Source organism: Martes martes, assembly GCF_963455335.1.
Source record: "Martes martes genome assembly, chromosome: 8".
NCBI lineage: Eukaryota > Metazoa > Chordata > Mammalia > Carnivora > Mustelidae > Martes > Martes martes.
Window position 1 is genome coordinate 84988387 of NC_137895.1, and position 22671 is coordinate 85011057.

The window sequence follows — 22671 nt, forward strand, 5'->3', positions numbered from 1 at the left end:
AATCGAGCCCCGCATCGGACTCCCTGCTCCACGGGAAGCCTCCTTCTCCCTCTCCCACTCCCCCTGCTTGTGTTCCCTCTCCTCTGTGTCTCTGTCAAACAAATTTTAAAACTTTTAAAAAGAAAAAGCAAGAAAAAAGAAAAAGCCCTCTTAAAGATACATGGATTTACACTCTCATCAACAACCTTTGGGGGTGCTTTGTACAGTTGCTAAGCTGGAAACTAAGGAGAGGTGAAGGTAAGTGAACTACAGACCTTGAAGGGGCTGATACTCTAGTTGGGGGAACTGACAATGAATAAAATGCTAGGAGGTGGTAGCGTTGCATGAAAGAGCCCCCCGTCTGATGTGAGGACAGTGGAGGACAGACCACGCTGAGGGCTGGAACCTGCGCTTACAGTAGGACTACACCAAGGAATGGTCAGGCCTTTGTTCAGTGGCTTACAGATACGGTGACTTCCTATTTCAGAATCCCCAGCCAGGGTACAGTCATGAGCGTTCAAAGCATGTATGAGGAAAAGCAAAACAAGCTCTTTTGGGTTGGGCGTGACCTGGAGAAGCCAGCCAGCAGTCATCTCCACTCCGAGAATGAACCTGTACTTTTGGAGATCAGTGAAGTAATGTTATGTTGCCCCGTGGAAATTCTGCCACCTCACCTAACGAAATGAGGATCTGGCTTGCCTGATGCATACGGTTCAACCCACCTTCTTGTCCCACCTGGTGGGGATTAGATCCACAAGGTAGCACACTTCGTGGAAGAAACAGTTCAAATCACTACATAATCGGAGGTCACCCACCAAGAAGCTGTTTTGTCACTGTTTCGGCCGGTTCAGAGTACCAGAGCAAATCCTCGTAGCTAGAACCGTTCCATCGGTCAAACTCAACTTCTGGTAGCCACAGGAGCACATTCTTTCCTTCAAACACTGAGGCACCTACTGTGTGCAGGGCACCATGTTGAGTTCTGAGGCAAAGATAAATGGTTCCAGCTCTTTCCTCAGCCACTTTGCAGGTGGAGGGAAACAGAGCTCTTAGCTCTTCTTTAAACTCTTGGAAGCTGTGTCTGGTGGCTATGCAGCGGAGTGGGAAGACCCAGGACTTTGGAGACACCTACTTGGTGAGCCTCTTCCTGATCTGTAAGTGGACCCAATGGCAACTATTTCCCTGACGGGGTGGGGGGAGATAGCTAACCAGGAGCTGCAGGTCAGTACCCTGGTGTCTCAGCTAACCAGTGACAAACTGAACATTTACCCACCAGAACTCCTTTGCTTCTCTCTCTCTTGCCCTGTTCAAAAGTGTCTGAAAGACTTCCCCTATCTCCAGCCAGACAGACCTGTTAAAAAAGGTTAAAAAAAGAATGACTTCATTATCCTGTCCCTTCTGTAGTTTTTCTCCTGTGTGCCTATCCCCCCAGCACGGTGCACTCTGGACCTCTCTTGTCTGTCTGCCACATTGTCAGAGAAGCCCACTGTTACCCCCCATTTCTGAGCTCTCGGGCTGGGGGGCGGGGGGCAGGCCAGAGGCTGATGGGGCTGACCTGGGTGAACAGCCGCACAGCAACGTGCCCAGGGGAGAGCGGGGGAACGTTCCTTCGGTCCAGGTGCTGAGGCTGCTTTGTTACCTGCCCTGCTCCTCACCCAGGGGGAGACGCTATGTGACGATGTTCCTGGGTAAGGAAACCCACCCACCATCACTACCACCAGCACAACTGTTCCCCAGCCCGCCCGCCCCTTCACTGCCGTCAAAACAGCAGGAACAAATACCACCCACTCTGATTCCTCAAGGAAAAAGTCGGGTCTCCTTTTTATGTCTCTCTTCAACTTAACCCAGTTAGGCTTTCTCTATACCTTAATTTCAAACAAATCGTTTTCTGGTGTTGCTAGAACACACAGATTGACATTGAGATTGCTCAGACTCACTCCCTTGCCTGCCACAGGCCGGACCCCGGTAGAGTCCCCTCCCCACAGGGCTGGGGAGCCAGCAGTCCCCCGCAGTAGCTCCCCATAGTTTGGGGGCTGGGTTACTGGGCACAATGGGCACTCAGGACAGGTCACTATCTGCATACTCATCAAAAGTGCCGTGCTGTCCCCTTTGAATAGGGTGTTTACCAAAGGATAGGAGAAAGTACTCCAGCAAGATGGCGCGTAACAAACTGTCAGCCTAGTCAAATCTCGATTCAGGCCTGGTTTCTCCACTTACTAGCCATATGATGCACAGCATTTTCCACATCTGTACATAAAACCATCCATCTTCCAGGATTCCCTCCTTTGAAAATGTATTATGGTTTACTCACACTAGTTGGGATCCTCCACAAACAGAAAAGGAATCACCTAGAATGAGATAGCCAAGGAGTGGCCAAGTACTGGAGGCCTCAAAAATTTCCCCCAAATGTTTGTTTTGGTGGAGTTGGGGAACCTTCCGGGAGGCTTCCTCCTGAGTTCATTTCTGCGTTCCGAGCCCCCACGGCCAGGACAAGCACTTAGGGGGACTTTGATAACAATCCCAACCACCTACTAAGCTCATCTCAACAGTCCTTTGAAGAGAGATCAATTCACAAATGAAGGAACTGACGCTCTTGGAGATTCACACCCACCTCACTCCTTTCCCCCGACCAAGGTCATCAGTGGCAGAGCTACAATTCAAATCCAGACTCGCCTGACTTGGAAACCTGAGATTTTCCCACTGCTCAACACAGGCTTGGAAGCAGAGCCTGGCCACAGGCTGAGAGCGTGGGGCTGGAAACAGACCTGGGGACCTCCAGGAAGGAGGGAGAGAGTGGGAAGAGGGGAGGAGACCGGAGGGCCCCTGGGCTCTGTTCCTCGACAGCCACCTGCTCTCACCCCCTGCACACAGTGACTGACTCCGCCTGCGCTTTGGGGGGCGGGGTGCTTCTTCCATCTTTTGTGTCTTGAGCGGTTTTTCCCTTGCTTTGCTCTTCCCTTCTCTCTCTCCTAGTTCCTTTTGTAGATAATACTCCCACAGGCCTCCCACGGCAGCTCCAAAATGCAGCCTCCTGAGTTTCTTCTTCTTGATAATGGCTTTGAGCTGTCTCTGAACAGGGCTCCCTCGACCTTCCCCTCCCTCTGACTCCCCACCATGACCCTATGACTTAAGAGTTGGGGGGATGGAAGAGGAAAGGGCTTACTGTGCTCCCTGACCTCCCAGTAACCTTGTTCACTTCTCAGCTCCTCCCCAACCCCATCTGTCCTGTCTCCTAGATGTGGGTCCCCACCCCCACATAAATGTATGGTGGGGGAGGGGAGGCATGGAAGGAGGAGGCAAGGAATCTCTTACTGTTAGCGAAGGGGGCCTATAGGCCAAGTCTGGCAGGAAGACCTGAGAGACTAGGTGAGGTGGAAGAGGGAGGAGAGCAGGAGACCCTATGCCTGAACACTTACTTGCTTCTGGGCCAAAAGGCTGCCATAAATCAGGTCAGACTGAAGGACTTGGGCAGTGTCCCCACCCCCACTCCTCCCGCTTGGCACAAAGTTAATGCTCCGGAAACGTAAACTATAATTCTTTGCATCACCCTGCATTCCATCTACCCCCTGCTCACCCTGACCCGAGATACCTGCTTTGGGTTTGTCTTAATATCTAAACCAGTGTCTTTAATAACCCAAATCACCCTAGGCTGATGAGCTGGAAGCCTGAAAATCCGAACACTTGGGGCTTAAATGGTGACAGGAGGGTCACCAGGATCTGCTTACACAGTCCTGGGTAACCAGTCCGTGTGAGTGTCCACACAGCTAGCCTGAGCTGCTTTCTGGGCCCCTGGTGGGAGATGGCTGAGTGGCTGAGCTAGGGGGTGGATCGAGGGTGGGGAGGTGGGGAGGGGCGACTCTGGACGGGGAGGGCTGTCAGGCTTGGAACCCTGGTTCTGCCAATTACCAATGTGATTACCTTGAGCAAGTCCCTCCCCCTTGCCCATTCTCTCTCTCTCTCTCTCTCTATCTGTCTGCCTCTATTTCTTCATTTGTGAATGAAGTGTAAATAGTATCTACCTTGCTTGTTTCCCAGGAACCCTATGAATTTCAAAGTCAGATGGCAAACATTTACATGATGCAAATGCCACACACTGTTCTAACTCCTCTGCTCATGTAATCTTCCTGACAAGCTTCTGGGGTAGTTAGCATGTATTATCATTCCCATTTCACGAAAGAGAAGACGGGGTCCCAGAAGGAAAATCGCACAGACAGCATGTGGCTGGACTATTGTCAGACCAAGTGCACGGTTTCAACCACAGTCTTGTCTGGTCTCCAAGGGAGCTGACTGCTGAACTGCACCCTCTTCTAGCAGAATGTTTGAGTAGAGTGGAGGGCACGTTCATGCGCTTGGGGGAGGGCTGACTTTGCTTGTGGAGGTGGGTGTGGGGAGCATGATCTGCAGGTTCCTTGGGGTCATTCTTCCTGGGAGCGGGATTCCAGGAATCAGAAGACTTGCAGAGAAGGGCCCTTCCTTCCTTTTCTACCAAAGCACCAGCTCATTTAAATACAGGTGGCTGGGGCTTTGGCCCTTGTGGCTGATGGAGGGGTGGGTGGGGCAGGCGACTCTCCTTTCTTTCCGATGCCCGCGGCTGTGGATATGCCTCCTAGAGTGGTGGGGGTGCTGGGCCTCCCGCTTCACTCGGGGAACAAATTGCTGTTTTGGCCCTGGCGGCTCCTGTGGGCGCGGGCGGTAGCCGCGCTCGCTGGCAAATCGTGGGAGGGAGGAGGAGCGGCGCTGGCAGAGCGAGCCTGGGGGGACCGAGGCAGCGCGAAGACAAGCTAGAGACTGCCGCCCCGGTCCCGCTTCACTCCGCCCCGCCCCAGCCCTACCCCCCCCCCCGCCGCCCCCTCACGGGAGGGGGTCCCTGCGGCCACCGACAGCGCGGAGACCAGTTCCCCGGGACTGGAGATGGTGCTGCCGCCCGGAGGCTGGGTCCTACTCCCTCCCCGCTCGCAAGGACCTACACGCACCGGGTTAGGAAGTTCTCCCAGTGTCTGACGTCCTACCCGTCCGCTGAATTTGCAACCTGACCCTCTGGAGCAGCCAGAGGGGCCCAAGGCAACAAATAATAGAAATATAGGGGCGGGACGAAGGACCTAGGGCTACTCCCCTCCCTCGGACACCCTTTACACACACACACACACACACACACACACACACGCACACGCACACGCACACACACACGCGCACACGCACACGCACACACACACGCGCACACGCACGCACACACTGGCACTCGCCGAGAGCGTTTCAACCTTACTTCCAGGGCTACCCACCCTCCAGTTTCCTGACAGCTCCCGCCTGCAGCTGCACCTCCCAGGGATGAGGGTCAAGTTGAGGCAGAGAAAGGCCTCGATGCCCAGAGGCTGTGTTTAGACACCACCCTCCCCATCTCCTTTTAGACTTTCCTGTACATTCGGGGTCCCTCTAGGGCCCGCGACCTCCACCAACTCCCGGCCTTCCCCCACCTCCGCCCAGATGCCCAGTCCCCTTTCCCACTACATTTTTCCTCGGGGAAAGCGTCTTCTAAAACACCCCCCCGCCCCGCCGCTCACCCCCCGCCGGAGCTCTCCTCTGGTCCCTCCGGGGGAGGAGAGTCTGCGAGGCTCTGTGCGAACCCCCATGCTGCAGAGAAAGACGCCTCGCCCCTGCGCTGACTCAGCCCTAGCGGGACCAGGCGCTCGCCGGTCTCCTCCGAGGGGCGGGCGGGGCGGCTTGGGGCGGCTCGGGCGGCCGCCGCGGCGGGGGATAGAGGGGCCGCCGCCTCCCCCTGCCCCCACCGAGGTCCCGAGGGGAGGAGATCCCTAGGCGGGAGGCCTGTCCCTTTAAGGAGGCGGCCCTGCCTGGGTGTGCCCGTCTCCATGGTTACCCCGGTGCAGGCGGCGGGCGCCGGAGGGAGGGAGGCTGCCGCCTCTCCCCGACAGACGGAGGGAGCTGCGGGAACCCGGCGCCGAACGGAGCACAAGCGGGAGCCGACCCGCGGCCGAAACGGGAGCCGCTGCTGCCGCCGCAGCCGCCGCCGCGAGCGGAAGGTGCGGAGAGCGGAGCGGGCGCCGAGCCGGGGGCCCGGGATTCGTGGGCGGCCAGGACGCGAGAGGCCGCGCGCCATGCTCCGGGCCCCGACGGCGGGGACGCCCCCTCGCGCACCGGCTGCTGGCCGGGCCTGCCAACCCGGGGTGGGCTTCGGCCTCCGACGGCTGCGCTAGGGGGCGCGGGGCCCGGCGGGGGGCGGCCGAGCTGGGCGCCCTCCCCCGGTGCTGAGCCCCCGCGCCCCGGAGGGATGGGGCGGGCGGCTACGGCCGCCTAAGATGCCGGCCATGCGGGGACTCCTGGCGCCGCAGAACACCTTCCTGGACACCATCGCCACGCGCTTCGACGGCACGCGTGAGTCTGACCTCCGCCCCACTGGCTCCCAGGGAAGCCGCTTCCTGCCAGGGTTCCCGCAGGTCCCGCACCGCGACATCTCGGCCTGGCGCCCTCTCTGTTCTCACCTTTCCTCCCCAACGCCCGCCTTTCAGCCTGGACCACCATCTCCTTCCAGTCGCCGTTTCTCAAAGGTTCAGGGTTGGGCAAAACGGCCAAAAGTCTCCCGGTTTAGGGCCCAGGATGCCATTTGTTGGCGAGGGCGCGCACCCCGACCTAGTCAGTCTAACTCACCCCATCCCTGTGTCTGGCGCTGTCCTACCTACTACCATGGAAGTGGCCGGTGGGGGGTGAGGCAGAGGAGGGGTGCTCAGGGAACCCAGAGGGTTCAAAAGCACGATTTAGAAAAGAGGTTTGCAAAAGGAGATAGAGTAAGTGGGATTAGGATCGCACTGTTAGTCCAAGCTCACCTCACCGCCTAAACTCCCCAGCCTAAACCTGCAGAGCCCCTCTAGACCCAAAAAGCTAGGTTTGGATACTCCCACCAAGACTGCGGAAGTTTGCAGTAGGTGACCAGAGCTTCTGGATCCTGGGTTCCCAGGGCTCTGAACACAGGGAAAGTGAAGCAAACCCCCTCCCTTCTTCTCCTCCTTCACTCACCCCCATTGGGGTTTACCAGCTCTCTGCTTATCGTCCTCCACGGTCTTGCAGTTCCTTATAGGGGGTGGGAACCCATCACTGAGCACCCCCCTACACACGCGCGCACGCGCACGCACACACACACACACACACACACACACTGGCTTCTCCATCTGCTTTGCCCTGCGCTTGGCTCCCGCAGCCTGCTGATTCAGTGCCCCCCACTCCCCAATACGTTCCTGGCTCCAGGCTGTGCTGTTCAGCTACCATCCTTACACCCCCATTCTCGATCACACTCACTAATTCCTGAGCCAGGTCCAGCAGCTGGGGCTCACACAGGGAGAGCAGAATGGGTGGTGGCCTGGACTGCCTCCCATCCAGGTGAGTCCCCATGAGAGGAGCCCCATAGCCACCCTGGGTATCTAGCTGGTGAGTGAACCTGGCAGAGGTAGGAGTAGGGCTGAGGCTGCCTAGAGCTGGTTGTGCAGTCCCCCCTTGGGCATCCCCAAGCCTAGCCTTACCCCAAGCTGCTCAGGACACAGTGCAGAGGACACAGTTCCCATACAGGGCTGCATTCACCAACACCGTGTTCACATGTGTTGATTCCACTGCTAGGAGTGGGCTCTGTGCATAAGTGACACACTGACTCCTGTTTATAAACAGCGCCTGCCCCAACCCCTGGACACACGCACACACACACACAGGTCTTGGGCTTTGTGACACCCACCCTTTGGTTGCAGGCATTTAGGAAAGGGGGTTGGCAGACCCTGGGCCCCTTCACCCCATGCTTCCTCTGAGAGGTGCTCTCTTGCAGACAGTAACTTCGTGCTGGGCAACGCCCAGGTGACGGGGCTCTTCCCCGTGGTCTACTGCTCTGATGGCTTCTGCGACCTCACGGGTTTCTCCCGGGCCGAGGTCATGCAGCGGGGCTGCGCCTGCTCCTTCCTCTATGGGCCAGACACCAGTGAGCTTGTCCGCCAACAGATCCGCAAGGCCCTGGATGAGCACAAGGAGTTCAAGGCTGAGCTGATCCTGTACCGGAAGAGCGGTGAGGGGCCACCTGGCCAGCCCGCCTCACTCTGGAGGTCTCACCCAGCCTGGCACCCACTCCATCTACTGTCCCAGTGTTCCATCCCCATCATCTCCATCTCCCCATCTCTCCCCATCTTCCCATTTACCCACTTCCTTCTCCACCCCATCCACAGCCCCTGGCTTCTCTCTTCCGCCCTCACCTCAGCCTCTACTCAATTTCCGATCTTCGGTTTTTCACCCGAGCAGAAAAATGTCCCCGTCTCAGCAGGACAGACCTATGAGCACACATGTCTGATGGCCATCTCTGCTCTCCCTTGCCTTCCCTGACCCTGTCCGTCAAGCCCAGTCCTGAATGGAGCCAGGCTGCCCCTCCCCTCCCAGGAAAGCCCTGATCCTGCCTGTGTCTTGGCCAGGGCTGGCAGTAGGACCTCTGTCACCTCGGGCAAGGTGGCGAATAGGAGCTAGGCTGAGTCTGTCTTTGTGCCCAGGGCTCCCATTCTGGTGTCTCCTGGATGTGATACCCATAAAGAATGAGAAAGGGGAGGTGGCCCTCTTCCTGGTCTCTCACAAGGATATCAGCGACACCAAGAACCGAGGGGGCCCCGACAACTGGAAGGAGAGAGGTGGGTGCCTGTGGGGCTGCTGATTTAGTGGCCGCAGCTGGCTGGTGTATTGGGTACCTCAGGCCTGGGCAGGGGCCTTCGCACCCAGCTTGCGCTCGTGGGTTCCCCCACCCTCTTGCATTCATTAACTCCTTCTTTGCTGGGTGAGAGGCCTGTGCTGCTCTCATTTCCACATGCCCAGTTATGGAAAGCTTGTTTCCAAACAGACGCCTTGAGACAAAGTTGGAGTTTTAAAGTCCACTTTACTAAGAAACTGAAAGCAAGCAGACTCCCCTAGTGCCGGTGAAGTACTATTTCCTGACCAATTAGTGAGGCTGAGTGCAGACCCACCTGGTTCCTCTCCCTCCTACTGACCTGACTGGGAGCCCAAGGGCTGGTGGAGGCCTTTGACCAGCTCAGAAAGCTGTCATCAGAAGCTGGCTTTACCCCTGGGGATGCCGGGGGTACTGTCCATTCCCCACTCCTCCCACCCAACCCCGGGAAGCACCTCCATACTCCTTTCTCAGGCTTTTCCCTATGGAGATCCTCTCCTGCCTGTTCCTTGATCCAGACCTCCTTCTGCTGGAAGCAGGCATGGGGAGGCGTGTCTAGAAGCACCCACAGGACTGCCCATTGCTGGCACTGGCGAGTGCCCCTAGAGATGAGGAAGCTGGAGCCCCCCAGCTCTAAACAGACTAACTGGTCCCTGAGTCAGTCCAGCTCATGGGCCAGCAACTGGTGTCGTACACCCAAGACCCTGGCTGGGGTGTGCGGGCACTCCCCCCATCAGCCTCATGGGTCCCTCTTTTGCAGGTGGTGGCCGGCGCCGATATGGCCGGGGAAGAGCCAAAGGCTTCAATGCCAACCGGCGGCGGAGCCGCGCTGTGCTCTACCACCTGTCTGGGCACCTGCAGAAACAGCCCAAGGGCAAGCACAAGCTCAATAAGGTGGATTATGCACAAGGGTGTGTGTTTGGGGGGCAGGGTAGGGCAAGCTGAGGAGATGGAGGAGAGGAACTAAGCCCACCAGAGAGAGGATGTCCAGGGGACGACCCAGGCCCCAACAGCACTTTGGGGGTGGGGACAGAGGGAGGGAAGGAATGTCAGATATCTGATCCATCAAAGATACAATCTTGGCCCTGGCTCCTCAGGGCCAAGATCAATGTTGGCTCCTCCCCCAAGCAGTGGTGTGACCTCAGCTAAGTCAGTGGTCTCTCCAATCCTCAGTGTTCTGATCTGTAACATGGGGACTCTAATGCCTGTGACGGGGTAGCTTTGAGTATGCAGGGAGAGAAAGGAGGTGGATGCCTGCCCCACACCCCATCCAAACTTAGCCTCTGCCAATTTCCTGTCCTTCTGGCCCGACCTGCCCTGCCATACTCAGGGGGTATTCGGGGAGAAGCCAAACTTGCCCGAGTACAAAGTAGCCGCCATCCGAAAGTCGCCTTTCATCCTGCTGCACTGTGGGGCACTGAGGGCCACTTGGGACGGCTTCATCCTGCTTGCGACCCTCTACGTGGCTGTCACCGTGCCCTACAGTGTGTGTGTGAGCACAGCTCGGGAGCCCAGCGCCGCCCGCAGTGCCCCCAGCGTCTGTGATCTGGCCGTGGAGGTCCTCTTCATTCTTGGTACGTGTGCCCCGTGCCTCCCACCCTACCCTGTGCCGGGCACCCCTCAGGGTCTGATGGGGAGAGTCTGCATGGCTTCCGTGCCTGCTGACAAATGTCCCCCATGCCGCCCCCATGTTTGTGACCTGTGGGCTTTGAAAGCAAACCTAGGTTCCAAAAATGTCTCTACTGCTAATGGGTTATGGGATCCTGAGCCAATCATTGCCTCTCCGCGCCTCAGTTTTTCCCTCCATCAAAGATACACAACAGTGTCCACCCTTTAGAGTTCTGTGCGAAGTAAGATGGTCGGGGGCCCAGGCCACTGTCAGATACTGAGCAGGAGCCCAGGAAGCAGGGTGTCCTCCTGTACCCGGCGCTGAGTCCCACCCGGACTTCCTGCAGACATCGTGCTGAACTTCCGTACCACGTTCGTGTCCAAGTCGGGCCAGGTGGTGTTTGCCCCAAAGTCCATCTGCCTCCACTATGTCACCACCTGGTTCCTGCTGGATGTCATCGCTGCGCTGCCCTTCGACCTGCTACATGCCTTCAAGGTCAATGTGGTCAGTGCAGCCGGGCTGGGTGGGCTTTGGGGCCGAGTGGGTGGGCCTGGGCCCAGGGTGACCTCCCTGTCTCTCCCCATCCCCCAGTACTTTGGGGCCCACCTGCTGAAGACCGTGCGGCTGCTGCGGCTGCTGCGGCTGCTCCCTCGACTAGACCGGTACTCCCAGTACAGCGCCGTGGTGCTCACCCTGCTCATGGCCGTGTTCGCTCTGCTCGCCCACTGGGTGGCCTGCGTCTGGTTCTACATCGGCCAGCGAGAGATTGAGAGCAGTGCCTCAGAGCTGCCAGAGATTGGTACTAGAGGCTCCTGGAGGGCGGGGGCGAGTGTCCCCGTGTGTGCCAGAGTAGCATGTCTAGGTGTGTGTGTGTGTGTGTGTGTGTGTGTGTGTGTGTGTGTGTATCAGGGAAACGGGAGTCCCGGTGTGTGTTTCTGAGCTGATACGAGGAGTCAGGGATGTGTGTGCAAGTCGGCCTCAGCAGAGCTATTTGGGGGGTTCAGGCAAGTGGGTGTGTGTGTGTGAGGAGAATGCAGGTGCTGGCATGTGTGTGTGCATGGAGGAGTGTGACAGAGCCACCACTCTGAGGCAGGCCTGCTCTTTAGCAGTCGGGCACAGCTGTGAGAGCTCCGTGGGCTGCCCGGGGGAGTCCTCTTCACTCGTCACGACCTCCTTGTGGCCTTAGCTTTTGTCACCTTCTCCAGGCCCCTGCCCAGCCGAGAACCGCACCCCTCTCAGGAGAAGCCATGCAGGGAGCCGCTGCCCTCCTGGGTACCTCTAAGGCCTGGTGCCCTCCCACCGCCCTCTCGAAATCTCCCCACGCACCTGGACTGCCGAGCCCTTCCCCACTCCAGTTACCTCTAGGCCCGGCTCTCTCAGCTGCGGCTCCTCCCTCCCCGGGCCTAAAATGCAGCCTTTCTCTGCGCCCCGTGGGTGCCTTCACTCTCCTTCACTTCACCTCCACTTCCACTCCTCCCCCTCTTCGCCTCCCACTCACATCTTCACTTCTGCCAGCAAGGCTCCCACCCCCACCTCTCCACCCAGAATGACAGCTGGCAGGTCACGGGGACCTTCTGGGGCCAAATCTCCTTGGTGTCCCGTGGCACTCAACCCTGCTGACCACACTCCTTTGAACCACTCTGCCTCTCTGCCCTGAGCAACACGGTCCTCACCAGCCTCCTTCGTGCCGGCCTATCTCTTCCCCTCACCTCGTGCTCTGTGATCCCACGGGTGCCACGACACCATCTCAGCCTCACTCCTTCCCCTAACTCCAAAACATTCCGTGCCCACCTGTTCTAACTCTTCATACCCTGAGGCCCCCAAACCGAACACACCTTCTTCCTCCCATGCCCTCCAGCCTTCTGGTGGCTTCCCAGGAACTGGCCTGTAGTGCCTGTTCTAGTCAGTGGGCAACAGGCCAGTGGCTCACCTGGCCTGTCCATCTGTTCCTTGGTGGGATCAGCAGGAGGGCAGGTGGGCCTTAGAAACGTGCTCTGATCGGTTCCCAGGGACGAGGAGGCTCCTGCAAACCCTCTCTCCCCTGCCAAACCCGTGGAGACTGGTGCGTGGCCCAGAGGCCCACGCGGGTATTCCCCGAAGCTCTAGTTGCCGAGCACATGGAACCGGGACACTCCAGGCAGTGTCGGCTCCTTGGCACCTGCCCTTCCCAGAGGGAGGCTGTGGTGGAGGCGGCTCTGGGGGTCAGATGGCCACCCAGCAAACACAGTCAGTGACCTGGAAGGTAGATAACCCTGATCCCGAAGTGGGCTCAGACACCCGATCCCTGGGTCAGTTCACTCCCACACGGGAGTCAGAAATCTTATGGCTCCTTTGTTCTGACACCCTGACAGGGGGCGCTCAGCTGACATGAAGAGTATCTTTGGCTCCAGGAGGGGCTTTGGATCCCACCATGGAGAATACGGGCAAGTGGGAGGCAGGCTGTTTTGCCTGTTAAATCTAGCACCCTTGACCCCAAGCTTTCAAGTAATTTCATTCTATCGTGGGCTGGTTCTAGCTCACATTAGGGGAGTTTCCAAGTCCTTCACATCATCCGCTCCTCCTTTCTGCAGAGAAAGGACTCCCAAGATGGGTCAGAGCCACACCGGGACCTCCAAGAGCCCAGCCTCAGAAGGGATGTCTGGAGGGGGGAGTGGCGCCCCCTCCTGGTCCAGCTCTGGTGGGAAGTGCCTTCTCTGGCTTCCCTGCCTTGGTTCTGGGGCTCCTGTGGGCATGGTGTGGACACAGAGTCCCTTCCCCCGATTCCCATCAGCCCAGTAGCAATGGGCCCGATTTTCAAAAGATGGTGCGAGATACTGAGGGAGATCACTCAGGGCGTTCCTCCACCAGCCTCCAGAGTAGCCTGCCCATATCACCAGCTCCGGGAGCTGCCGGGGCCCCATAGCCAGAACAGAGGACAAGCCCCCCAGCCGCCTTCCCCTCATCCTTCTGCTTCTCACCCTTGCCCCCCACCCACTTTACCTGACAACAGGTCAGAGGCCCAACTGAATAGCAGCTGAAGATTTTTGAGCAGGAGGGTGAGTCTTCACCTTGGCTCAGGCTTTAACATACCTTCCCAAATTCCTTAGGCAAGGATTTGACATCCCCTGTGCAGACCCTACATTCTAGCTAATTCTAGCTAATTTCTAGCTATTTGCTTGCACTTGTCTCCATCTCTAGGGTTGACCCACTATGACCTTTCCCTAGATCAGGAACAACCTTCTCTCAGCTGCTTTGATTCAAAACACTACCCATCCACTGAGACCAAGCACCAATATCCCCTCTTTCAGGAAAGCCTCTGGCCCTAACCCACAGCGTGTGGGCTTGAGCCCCATCACGTGGCACACGGGTGTTGTGCAGAAGGCCCATGTCTGTGCAACTGCTGAATGAACGGCTCCCAGCATGAGGGAGGGGTGTGGCAATCTCAGGGAGCAGCGTGTGTAAGGGGTTTGGGAGAGTGTGGTTCAGGGAGGCTGGGTGTGTCCAGGAGGGAGGGGCTGAGTGCACACAGAGAGGCAGAGGCGAGCTCCCCAGCCGCCTCTGCACTTGCCCCCCGTGTCTCTGCTCTAGATCTGCCCTCCCTCCCTTGCTCCTCTGACTCCCAGCTCTGCCAGGACCCCTGAGGCCCCCGTGGGCCCCAGGAATCCCCGTCCAATACCCGACAACTCCCACAACCTTCCAGCTAGGCTCCCGAGTCACTTGGAGTAGCCAAAGCTCCTGAGAGACCCAGTACACAGCCCCACTTCCTGCCCAGGCCAGACAGAGAACGTGGGGTTGATGGAGACTGGAGCAGTGTCCAGCTTCTGCCGTTGTCCCAGGCTGGCCCGTGTCCACACATGCGCTCAAGAGCCTCAGTGTATGTCCAGGGGCCTGCCTCCCTGTGGCCTTTGAGTGTGCTCACCTGTGTGCTTGTGGTCGCCTCTCTTACCCAGGTGTCCGAGTGCCAGCCCCTGTGTGCCCTTGTCTCTCTCCCAAGTGCGTGCAGGCTTTTTCTGTGTGAGTGGCTGTGGCTGTGCACCTGTGAGTGTGCTCACACGTGTGTGTCCTCATCCTCTTGCCTGGGCGGAGCCTGTCTGTGGCCTTAATAGTGCGTATGCACGCGTCCACGTCAGCATGCCTAAGAACGCGTACGTGGGGCTGGGTGGTCTGTGTGGTTGTGAGGATAGGTGAAGGGTGAAGCGGCTTTCAGAGCAGGTGAGCTGAGAGAGAGCAAGAGGAGTCTGGGGGTATAGGGTAGAGGAGGCAGCCTCCAGCTGGGCCTGCTTCCTGAGAGTCGTGCCAGCCACAGGAAAGAGGGGCTGGTGCTCCTTGCTTGGCACCACCAGACCCCAGCACGGGAAGAGGATAGCCTCGCCCTCCCGTGCTTGTCTTGGTGCGGGGAGGGGGGGGGCAGTGTAGACTGGGTTGTGCTGAACGGCAGGGGAGGCAAGTGAGGGAGGAACCTGGGGGGTGGATCTGCATCCACGTGTCCCCCATGGCGTCGGGAGGGAGGGGGCAACACCGGGGCACACATGGGCCTGCAGGGTAGGCCTTGCGCCCCGGCTTAGGTGCGCCCATCCCTGCCCCCAGGCTGGCTGCAGGAGCTGGCCCGCCGCCTAGAGACGCCCTACTACCTGGTGGGCCAGAGCCCAGCTGCGGGGAACAGCTCCGGCCGCAGCGACAACTGTAGCAGCGTCAGCGGGGAGGCCAATGGGACCGGACTGGAGCTCCTGGGCGGCCCCTCTCTGCGAAGCGCCTACATCACCTCCCTCTATTTCGCGCTCAGCAGCCTAACCAGCGTGGGCTTTGGCAACGTGTCCGCCAACACGGACACGGAGAAGATCTTCTCCATCTGCACCATGCTCATTGGCGGTAAGGCCCACTCCCCTCCTGGCCCCAGGCAGGCCTGGCTCCCCACCTGCCCCAGGGGCCCGAAGTTCTTCCTAGAGTTTCTTGTGCTTTGGGGGGGCGTGGCCGGAGGAACACAGAACTAGGGCCAGGGGAGCCCACGTGGCTGCAGGACTCAGTGCCCTGCCCAGGCGCCTGTGGGGGCGGGGACAGAGGACCCACGCGCCCAGTGCGGCGTCAGGCCGGCCTAGAGTGACCCCGTCTCGCTGCCCTCCCCAGCCCTGATGCACGCGGTGGTGTTTGGGAACGTGACGGCCATCATCCAGCGCATGTACGCCCGCCGCTTTCTGTACCACAGCCGCACCCGTGACCTGCGCGACTACATCCGCATCCACCGCATCCCCAAGCCGCTCAAGCAGCGCATGCTGGAGTACTTCCAGGCCACCTGGGCGGTGAACAACGGCATCGACACCACCGAGGTGCATGCGCGGGTCTCAGGGCGGGCCCTTCCAGACTTCGCTCCCTTGAGGAGTGCGTGCTCGGCCTCAAACCCCCAGCAGCTGGCTGCGGGGCAAGGAACGCGGAATTCTGGCTTCCGTGCTCCACTGGGGGGACCGTAGTCTGGGGCAGAGGGCACTCAAAAAGACTTGGAGGCCTTTCTGCACCCTTGTTAGTCCCGCAGGCTCTGCTCATGGACCTCCAGCTGGGGGCCTGCAGGAGGAAAGCAGAGCTGCTGGCCCCGGGGTTGAAGTGATTGGGAGGAAGGCAGAGACGGTCCCCCTCACTGATTGTCCCCTTTGTGAAGCCTCAGGTCCCTCCCACGCCTCCGCGTCGCTCCCAAAGCCTGCGGGGATGGAGAGGGGCTGGCTGGAGGCTGCCTTCCATTCTGCCACCACTGACCTCCCCATGTCCCCTACCCCCCAGCTGCTGCAGAGCCTCCCCGACGAGCTCCGAGCAGACATCGCCATGCACCTGCACAAGGAGGTTCTGCAGCTGCCCCTGTTTGAGGCAGCGAGCCGAGGCTGCCTGCGAGCACTGTCCCTGGCCCTGCGGCCCGCCTTCTGCACGCCCGGCGAGTACCTCATCCACCAAGGGGACGCTCTCCAGGCCCTCTACTTCGTCTGCTCCGGCTCCATGGAGGTGCTCAAGGGCGGCACTGTGCTGGCAATCCTAGGTGTGTGCGGGCAGGAGGGGAAGCAGGCCTCTGTGGGAGGCGGGTGGGACTGGGGTCCCCTCAGCAGAAACACGGAGAGAGGATGCAGGCAAGGCCACCCGAGGAACGAGGAACGGCGTGAGGGACAGCGGGGGTGGGGTCGGGAGGAGCCTTGGAGCCCCGGAGCCCCGGGCAGAGCGAGTAGCAGGCCCAGTGACCACCAGGTGGCAACACAAGGAGGAGGAAACTAGCCTGCAGGTGTGCAAGGCTCCCTGAGTGCAGGAGCAAACCGTAGCTGAGGAGGGGTTGGGAGATCAGCATTTCCGTTTCTGTCAAGGGGGACAGCAGCGCTGGTGAGAGTGCCAGACACCGAGGGGGCCATGAGCGCTCTCCTGGTGGCCCGTGCACCAGCTCAGGCCAGAGGGCCTGTCACAGAGCAGGCCCAGGGCTCCGATGCATGACAGCAGGGCTCAGGCTCTGCCTGTGTACTTCCCTTCGTGGCAAAAAGAGGCCGAGATAGGTCAAATCCCTGGACAAGGAATTAGAGGTCACAGTTGTGGAATGGACATCTGAACAGCGCTGATGCTGAGTCTCACAGCTGAGCTGGCCCTTGGGTGCTTCTGCATACACAGACCTCACAAAGCCCGTGACAGAGGCACTGGTGTTGCGCCTGTTTTGCGTGGAAGGAGTAGGAGGCTTGGAGAGGTTCATGAATGGGCAGGAGGGATTAGAACCTAGGCCATCAACCTCAGGCTTCATTCACTGTGCTCTCAGGTGCTTTGCTCGATGGAGAGCCGTGTCCCAAAGAAAGGGCACAATTTCAGGGTGGCAGGATGCACACTCGAGGCTCTAGAAAGGAACGCACAATGCTTGGGAGACAGAGCTGCATGGGCTCCCAGCAGTGGCCCCAGCAGGTGGGAACTCTCTGATCTGCTTGGGTCCTGGAGGGCCTCGCCTGGGGGATGAAAGGGAGGTGAATCCTCAGCCAAGGGCTCGGAGACTCACTGTGGAGATGGCTGAGCCCCAGAGGGCCTGAAGTTCGTCACTCACCTGGAGAATTAAGACCAGACACCCAGTAGCTACTGGGTGTCCCTCCCCTCTGTCTTGAGGAGGAGGGTGATCTTCCAATAGGAAAAATACCCTCAAGGGGGTCTTGGAGGTAAGAGAGGCCAGAGGCTATCCCACCTTTCACTTTGAGTCTTTTGTGACTTTGGCTTCTGGACCTAGATGCTTCTTATTGCCAGGACTCTGAGCAGGTGGAATTGCGGCCACTCACGCAGGGCTGGCAGGCCTTGAGAAGTGAGGGAGAACTGGAGAGATTCAGAAGGGCAAACAGATTTTGACAATCGCAGACTGGTCAAGACTGTCGACCAGATTATTAAACAGATGGTTTTCAGCTCAGAGCTGAGGCAGCAGTGAGACTGGGAGCTGGCGTTCGTCCTGCAAGAGCAGCTCTTCATGGATGCCAGGCTCCAGGTTGCAGAAGAATCCTGTTCACTATGAAGACAGAGCCTCGAGAGTGTCCACCGCCTGCGCCCCAGGCCTTTGCCTGACTGCCTGTGTACCCGGCACCAGGATTTTGCCCCCTTGGATCCATCCTGTCCCTGCCCATATGTTCCAGATGAACTCTCAGCTGTGGACTTGATGGGTCTGGACACCCTGGTGAATGCCTGGTTCCCCACCCGCTGGTTTCCTGCTGTGCCTTCAGGCCACCCCCACATGCCTCCTTATCTGAACTTTGTTTGGGCGGGGGTGGGGGGGGTGGGGGGTGGGGACAGCTTCTCACCTGCTGCAGGCCGCGGAGGCTCATGGTGCCTCAAGCACTGTCCACTTTGGCCCTGACCTCTGTGTATGGACTGACAGCTAAGCACACACAGTTGGCTGTGGGAGCAGGAGGCAAGAGAAGAGAGGCAGACTGGGGGCCCACGCCAGGAAGACCCGAGGGGGCTGGGGAGCTGAGTTAGCGGTCCCAGCCAGGAGGCCAGCCTGGAGAGCAGGCTCTGGTCTGAGACCAGTGGCATGGAGCTCTGTCATCGGTCCTGTCATGTTTTTCGATTCTGTCTCACCTTTTGGATGAAGACCAAAAATACACACTTCTCCTATTTCCAGATGACACACACGAGGAGAGAGAGCTCATTCATCAGAGGAGCACACTAAGATCCAAACAGCTCTCAGAAGGAACCAGAAGGATGGCCCCAAACCAAGAAAATATGATCTAACAGCAGTGCCTTCTACACTTAAGTCTGAGCAAAAGTCCACGAACATTTACAAGAGGCAGCTAAGCTCAGTTATGTTGGTGGCAGGAGGCGGCCCGAGGCTAGGGGTGGGGGTGGGGTGGGTGGGGGTTGGTGGCCGTGATCCGTCTTTTTCCTTGACGGTAAGGAAAGGCTTTCCAGTTTTGTGAACTCTGACTGTGGACTGAGCTGTGTCGTGAGGGTGGTGATGCTGCTGCAGCACCCACAGCACACCAGCTGGGAGTCATCTACAGGGGACTCTAGTCCAGCGGGTGAGGAAGGAAATGAGCTTTGATTGCTAGTCTCTGGGTCAGGCACTTTACCAACATGAACTCATTGAACCCTCATGTGTCCCTTATTGGAGACACCCTAGTTCATTGATTCTAAGATGCACATTTTTTCCCTACAATTTAACATCTCTGAGATTGGGATGCAGACTCTGATGCCATTTTACAATGCTGTCAGCCAGGTGGCAGCCTCAGCGGGCTGGTGGGAAAACCCTCCATTGACACCTTCTGGTAAGATCCAGAAAGCACCACGACTCAGTTCAACACAAAATCTATCCTGCAAGCACCAGGGCTCCAGGAGATGAAGTCATGTGGCTGCTGGACATCACTGTGCCCCACAGGGCCCTAACCTCTGGGTTCCTGGACAAGCCCCACCTGAATCACCCGTGAGGCTCGAAGTGTCAGACTGTGGAGTCTCCTATAGGTACTATGATTCCGTAGGTAGAAATGGGGCCTAGGAGTGATTGGCGTAACATTCGTAAGGGTTTCGGAGCTATGGGCAACCGGGGAACCACGAGAACTGGTGACTGCCGAGTTGTCTCAGGCCTAAAATTCAAATGGGTCCGGCATGGTGGCTTTGATCCCAGATGTGCCTTGAGTCCCTGGGTGTCCGTGCGTTTCACTGTTTGAGAAGCCCGAGGCAGGCAGCATGGGTCTGCTGGGGCCCAAGCCCCTGTGCTCCTCCCTGTGCTGGCTCTCAAGGCCCCACTGAACTCGCAGGGAAAGCTCAGCTGCCTCTGCTCGACTTCCCTGTCCGCAGGGTGAGGGGCAGGGCTCACTGACCTGTGCTTCCACTTCCCAGGGAAGGGTGATCTGATTGGCTGCGAGCTGCCTCGGCGGGAGCAGGTGGTCAAGGCCAATGCTGATGTAAAGGGGCTGACCTACTGCGTCCTACAGTGTCTACAGCTGGCTGGGCTGCATGAGAGCCTTGCACTGTACCCCGAGTTTGCCCCACGCTTCAGCCGGGGCCTCCGAGGGGAGCTCAGCTACAACCTGGGGGCCGGTGGAGGCCCTGCAGAGGTGAGGGTGCTGGGAATGTGTGCGAGGGGGCTGGGGCACCAGGGGCCTGAGGAGGTGACATCTGGCCTGGTGTTACCAACCCAACAACTTTGTGTGTGGGGGGGATCTACACTCTCCCATCTGTCCCTTCACACCCACACTGTCCTTTAGCTCCCAGCCCTGCTGTGCTCTCCCTGGCCTGTCTGTGACGGCCTGGCCTGGTCTATAGTGAAGGCTTCAGCGGTGGAGACTGAGGGCCACACATGAGGGATGGGATGCCTGGGTAGGGCCATGCATTAGTCCTCCAGGCTGCCTCTGAAGAGCCCTGTGGCTCCCCTGCTGCTTCCCCATGAGGGAGAACTGCTCTGAGGGGCTTTGAATTTCCCTGGTCTCTATCCACTAATTCCAAACCTGTTTTTAGCACAGTGTTCTCCTGGATAGGCAGGTGAGCCTGAGGGACTGAGTCGATGGGTGGTGTATCCACATTTGACTGGGCAGCAAATTCCTTCAGGGCTTAGTGGCTTCGTGGTGGCAGAAAAGCCATCCCCCCCCACCCGCCACATACACACCTGAGCCTCTTCCTCTGAGGGTTGGAGATAGCGGGCATCCAGCTTAACAAAGATGTTTCCTTATAGAGAGATGAGGTTGGGGTGGGGCAGGTGAGGGAGGCACAGGAGGGGCTATCCATGCCACTTCGCTGTCCCCCACGATCCACAGGTGGACACCAGCTCCCTGAGTGGCGACAACACCCTTATGTCCACACTGGAGGAGAAAGAGACGGATGGGGAGCAGGGCCCCGCAGCCTCCCCAGCCCCAGCTGATGAGACTTCCAGCCCCTTGCTGTCCCCCGGCTGCACTTCCTCCTCCTCAGCGGCTAAGCTGCTGTCCCCGCGTCGAACGGCGCCCCGGCCCAGGCTGCGGGGCAGAGGACGGCCGGGCAGGGCAGGGGCTTCGCAGGCTGAGGCTGGCCCCTCTGTCCACCCTCGAAGCTTAGAGGGTCTGCAGCTGCCCTCTGTGCCATGGAACATGCCCCCGGATCTGAGCCCCAGGTAAGCAGGCCCTGGGCCAATGTACTCTGGCAGAGATGGTGGGGATGGGGCTGGAACCCCGGCCGGACACATTCCTCCCACAGGTGCCCATCCTTCCTTCCATCCTAACCCATCCTTGCTACCCCCACCTTCCTGTGGCCCCTCACCCCACCATTTGGTGCCTGGTCATTCACTGCCTAGAGTTCCCGCTGTGTCACGTTGCTCAAGTTTAAATCCCTAGTGAAACTGCAAGCCCCTAGGGAAAGGGCCTACCTGTGCTACCTGTCCCAGGCCCTGAGCGCCAGGCTCCTGCAGCATGTGTGTGTGGCCGCTAGGCCTTGCAGTGGCTGCCTGTGGACTGATCTGTTGTCCTGGCCCCTGTGTCCGCAGGGTAGTAGATGGCATTGAGGACGGCTGTGGCTCTGACCAGCCCAAGTTCTCCTTCCGTGTGGGGCAGTCGGGTCCAGAGTGCAGCAGCAGCCCCTCCCCGGGGCCAGGTACTGGAGCCCGGGTCCCAGGGCGGGCAGGGGGAGGTCGGCAGGGCTGCCTCTTGGCCCTGTGAACCTCTGAGAAGGCAGCAGGATCCAGACTTCTTGTCTCTTGCCCTTCTCAATCTACATGGTTGGCAGGGGCAGTTTGGGGGTGAAGACCAGCACCTTGCTGTCGGAAGGCGGCCGGAGACGGGATTTGGATCCCTGCGGTCGGCTCTCTGGCAGCGGGATCTTGGTTCTTACCCAGTTTCCGGCCTGTAATACGGTGGTTGTGTGTGTTGAATCAGGTGCTGCTGCTGGGACCCTGGGGCAGACAGAGGGCTGCAGGGGAAGCAGGGGTGTAAGTGGCCCCCAGCCAGGCCCTGCAGCCCTGAGAGTGGACCAGGGAATGAGCTCCCCGGAGTGGTCTCGTGGCTGGACAGGCACCAAGAGCAGCTTCCTATTGGGGGAATTCCCCAACTGGGGCAAGGCTGGAAGGCCAGGCCAGTCCTGCCAGGCCAATGCGGTCTGTGCTAACTGGGGCCAAGGCCTGGACCCCATACCATCTCCTCCTCCCAGTGCTGGCTGGTAACCCCATCCTCCTGTTTGCAGAGAATGGCCTGCTTGCTGTCCCCCTCGGACCCGGTGAGGCAAGGAACACAGACACGCTGGATAAGCTGCGGCAGGCGGTGGGTGAGGGGCGAGCTGGAGGCGGGAGGGGAGAGGGGTGGGCACTGCAGTCTGTGCGAGGGCCAATCTCCTTTAACTGTGCGTGCTTTCCTCTTCCCTCAACCCCCAAAGGTGACAGAGCTGTCCGAGCAGGTGCTGCAGATGCGGGAAGGCCTGCAGTCCCTTCGCCAGGCTGTGCAGCAAGTCCTGGCGCCCCATGGGGAGGGCCCTTGCCCTCGGGCATCGGGAGAGGGGCCATGCCTGTCCAGCGCCTCTGGGCTCTTGCAGCCTCTGTGTGTGGACACTGGGACATCCTCCTACTGCCTGCAGCCCCCAGCTGGCTCTGTCTTGAGTGGGACCTGGCCTCACCCTCGCCCAGGGCCCCCTCCCCTCGTGGCCCCCTGGCCCTGGGGCCCCCCAGCATCTCAGAGCTCCCCTTGGCCTCGGGCCACAGCTTTCTGGACCTCCACCTCTGACTCAGAGCCCCCGGGCTCAGGAGAACTCTGCCCTGAGCCTAGCACCCTTGGCTCCCCACCTGCTGAGGAAGGGGCTAGGACTGGGCCCCCAGAGCCCACGCACCAGGCCGAGGCTGCTAGCACTGGAGAGCCCCCGCCAGGGTCCGGGAGCCTGGCCTTGCCTTGGGAACCCCATAGCCTGGAGATGGTGCTTATCGGCTGTCATGGCTCTGGCACAGTCCAGTGGACCCAAGAAGAGGGCACAGGGGTCTGAC

General features: G+C 59.2%; 1 protein-coding gene across 1 annotated transcript; it reads left to right on the plus strand.

The window, feature by feature from the left end:
- Positions 1-6287: 6287 nt before the first annotated feature.
- KCNH3 (potassium voltage-gated channel subfamily H member 3) lies at positions 6288-22670 on the plus strand (the record flags this gene model as incomplete). Its single annotated transcript, XM_080811056.1, has 15 exons — positions 6288-6363; positions 7796-8029; positions 8502-8636; positions 9429-9562; positions 9999-10242; positions 10624-10781; positions 10869-11076; positions 14844-15125; positions 15381-15580; positions 16026-16275; positions 19578-19795; positions 20492-20823; positions 21193-21299; positions 21885-21961; positions 22074-22670. The coding sequence occupies 15 exons, from the start codon at positions 6288-6290 to the stop codon at positions 22668-22670; spliced, it is 3252 nt and encodes a 1083-aa protein (XP_080667182.1).
- Between the last annotated feature and the right edge of the window lies 1 nt (position 22671).